Below are 3,574 nucleotides of genomic sequence, written 5' to 3' on the forward strand. Positions count from 1 at the left end.
TGAAACAATACATAAAATATTTTTAAAAAATAATTACAAGTAAATAGGCCACCTACCGCAAATACTCCAAAATAGTTGATAATATAATACGTCATAATATTAAGAATGATAATATTAATAAGCAATAATAATAGTAATAATAATAATATTAAGCTTCTCTGAAGCTTTAGGCGAATTGTAGAGAGCCCGCCCTCTCCCTCTGAATTTATCTCTCTCACTCCTTGTTCTCTCTCCCTCTAGCACCTATTTTCGTGCCTGGATCCTGCCTGCTCGGCACCGGCCGATCTGTTGGCCTCCCTTTTCGCTTGCCGTTCCCTTTCTCCGGCGCCGCCTTGGTTTCTGGCACGGCATCGGCGTCTCTATCGGGGTCGCGCTCCACTTCTGGCCTTTTCCCCTCCCGTTTCAGTTTCTGACTTTTCCGGCCCCATCGCTTCTCGGCCCCCCCCCCCCGCCGCCTCTCGGGGCTCTTGCGTCTCCCCGTCTCACGCATGCAGCTTTTCCTCGGTCGTCGTCGGGGGCCTCCCCCCTCTCGGCTCCTGGGTTCTTCCGGGTGCTCCTTGTTCTTTCCTTCGTCTGCTTTCGCCTGCTCGCATCTCCTTGCCCCCTCTGCGGTTGCCGTCGTTTTTGGCCATTTGCGGGCCTCGGTGCGGCGCCCAGGGTTGTCCCTTGGTGTCTGTCCTCCGGCCCCTCGTCGGCCCTCGTTCGCACCCATATCCCTCCCCTCGTTGCGGGTGCTCCCTCTCGTTTCCCTGTTCCTTTGGGTGTCTGGAAGCATCGGCCGGTTCTCTGGGTCTTCTTTTGGGGCCCTCCCTACCTCCTTCCTCTGGGCCCCTGCGAGCTTGCCGGCTTTTTTGCGTTCGGGCCCCCCGGGCCCCCCGGCCGGTCGGCTTTGGGTTTTCCCGCGGCCTCTTCGTCCGTCCGGGTCCGGGGCCTCCCTTCTACCCCTCTTTTTCGCGTTCCTGTTTGATTTGAGTTGCTCTGTGAACCTGCGCTGTCTGTATTTTTTTTGCCATTCTCTGATCAGTCACTCTCCGCCTCCATGATGTGCCCTTTGCGTCCTCTTCCCTTGTGACCTTTTGGCCTGCCCTAGCTTATCGCCCTCGTCTCGCCTTCCCTGGAGCCCTCTGCGCCTATGCTTGTTCTTCTTGCCCAGTGCCCACTGTTCTGCCCTGGGTTCTTCCTTACTTTGCGCTTGCCCTGTCTGTTCTTCTTGCGCTGGGGCCTTTGCCCTTCTGGCCCTATTGGCCCTGTGCCCCCTCCTTGTCTTTAAGGAATTTTGCCCCTTGTAACTAGTGCACTGTGCCCTGATGCGCCGCTCTGAATCTTGCCATGTCCTAATGCCCTCTGCCTCGGTTGACACCCCTGGCCTCTTGCCCTGGTATACCTAATGTCATCTTGCCTGGGCATCTTGAGTGACGCATGCGCCCCCGGGACGACTCTCGCCAAAGTGAATGCATGCTTGCCCTCTGGACCTTGCCTGGTGCTGCTGCAATGTTCATTACCACCTCTGCTTCGCGAGTATGTGGTCACTAACGCCCTGAGGGATGGTGTGGATATCCTCCTGCTGGGTTGGTGATTATTGAGCACGATATCGTTGCTAGTGGTATAGTGCAACCCCATGGACTCTTGGAGCATGTGGCGGAGCATGTGGCGTAACTGTCAACTGAACTGTTTAGTAGAGTTGTTGTGCCCCTTGAGTCTGGATCAGGGTTATAGGCCAGCCAATCATACTACAGACACGAGATATATGATATGCTATTTTGATCTGACCGGGTAGGCCAATAGTGATTAGATCCGGCCTTCGGGCCGTACAACCTTGACCATGGGGGGAAGCATGGTGGTGAAAGAAAGTTCCTCGGGGTAGCCATGAGTTACCGACCCGAGTGATATGAGCGATCCCAAAGGATACTCACTGAGCCAGATAGTGAAATGGAAACGAAAAGTGCAAAAATGACAAATGGGGCGCTAACAATGCGAAAAGAACGAAATGATTGGCAAATTGCGAATAGAGAATGCAATCCGACACATGGAATTGTGTGAGTTCCTACAGAATCAACTCGTTGAAGCGAGTGATGTGGAAACTTCTCCGCACAGAGGGCTTATTGAGTAATGTTGAGTGCCCGATAGGTATTTGACGTTGACCATACTTGGTCTAGACCTCCCCTGGTCGGGGCCGCGCGCAGCCGTCCCGGTTCTTGGGCGGGGTATCTTCCCCTCTTCTCAGGCCAACTTCGCCGATCCTCTCTGTTTGGCCCTGATTGCCTTTGCGCCTGCTTGTGTTTTGACTCCGCTTGTACTCGCCGGCTTCTGCTTGTATCTAATAAAATTATGAGAATATGTTTCTAGTGTATGTTCTCTCAGATGGCAATGTGCTTTGCCAGTAAAAGTGTTGTTCTAACTAAACTCATATGACCACCCCAGCGTCTAATTTCTTTTCCTTCGTTCCGCGCCCGATGTGTCTCCCCCCCCCTTCTCTCCCTTTTCCAGGGAACAGAGCTAGCCTCGGTGCTTAGAGCTCCGCGACCTCGGGCGTGCGACCCTCACCCCGGGATGCAGTTTTTTGGCCTCGGGGGTGATCCCCCTAGGGTTGTATTGTTTTGGGTCTGTGCGGTCCTGTCCCTATCTGTCTGTTGAGCTCTGGGATGTCTGCTCTTGTCCGTATATCTTATCATTCTGCTGTTGGTTGTTTTTTAAATTGACATGACTTTTTCCCCGTGGGGTACTCAATTGGGGTCGTGTCCTAAGCGTGGACACACAGAGGTTGTTGATGTGGCCGATTGACGAATATGGTTGATGACGAGTGAATACTTATTATTGTTTTAAAAAAAATTGTATGAAAATTGGGGCGTCACACTATCCACCCATCTTCCGTTCCCTTTAGACGCTAGGGATTAAGCAGCATTAGCAATCCACTTCGCATGCTCCCGTCCACTCACGACCCGCCATGTAGCACTCTGGTCCTGAGCCGGACCTTAAATCGGTCTCCTTCAGTTCGGTCAAAGTTTGACCGGTCTTGCCCCCCAAACCGGTTCTCACCGGTTTATTTCATTTTGATTTTATTTTAAATAAATTCTTCAAATAAATCCCTAAAACTCATAAAAATTCAGGAAAAATGCTAAAAAAAATCTAGAAAAATTAGTAAAAATTCTCAAAAATATTTTAAGTCATTTTTGAAAATAATTCCATACTTACACCCTCATACTTACACACATGCATGAACACACTCACACAAGCACATTTTCATTCAAGCATGCATTCCAATACTCACACACATACATGCATACACATGCATGAACACACTCACACAAGCACATCTTCATTCAAGCATGCATTCCAACATGTCACAGCATACATGGCATGGCACAGGCATGGATACACACCTCCCACAAGCACATGGCATTAATGCTGTGCATTCCAACAGCTTCCCATTAGCTGCCGACCAGATTACCCCTATAACCCCTGCACATTGCCCGCACACGGTCTTCGACCCCCAACCACCATGCGGTGTAACACTTTACGCCCCCCCGGCCCACCCCCCCCATGCCCCACACATTTACACACATTCTCTGCCCAA

At 51.1% G+C, this 3,574-nt stretch overlaps 1 protein-coding gene across 1 annotated transcript; it reads right to left on the minus strand.

Annotated features, from left to right (window-relative positions):
* Positions 1 to 214: 214 nt before the first annotated feature.
* Positions 215 to 1,620, minus strand: LOC131143968 (uncharacterized). Its single transcript, XM_058092319.1, has 3 exons — positions 1,385 to 1,620; positions 1,074 to 1,259; positions 215 to 995 (listed from the first exon to the last, which is right to left on the minus strand). Exons 1-3 carry the CDS (start codon positions 1,618 to 1,620, stop codon positions 215 to 217), a joined length of 1,203 nt encoding a protein of 400 aa, XP_057948302.1.
* Positions 1,621 to 3,574: the final 1,954 nt, after the last annotated feature.

Source organism: Malania oleifera, chromosome 12 (assembly GCF_029873635.1).
Source record: "Malania oleifera isolate guangnan ecotype guangnan chromosome 12, ASM2987363v1, whole genome shotgun sequence".
NCBI lineage: Eukaryota > Viridiplantae > Streptophyta > Magnoliopsida > Santalales > Ximeniaceae > Malania > Malania oleifera.

Coding starts and splice junctions, on each gene's coding strand:
- LOC131143968 (XM_058092319.1), bottom strand. CDS start 1,620: ATGGGGTTGCACTATACCACTAGCAACGATATCGTGCTCAATAATCAC. Junction 1,260..1,384: donor CCCAGGCAAGATGACATTAG/GTATACCAGGGC, acceptor CTTAAAGACAAG/GAGGGGGCACAGGGCCAATA. Junction 996..1,073: donor AAGCTAGGGCAGGCCAAAAG/GTCACAAGGGAA, acceptor AAAAAAATACAG/ACAGCGCAGGTTCACAGAGC.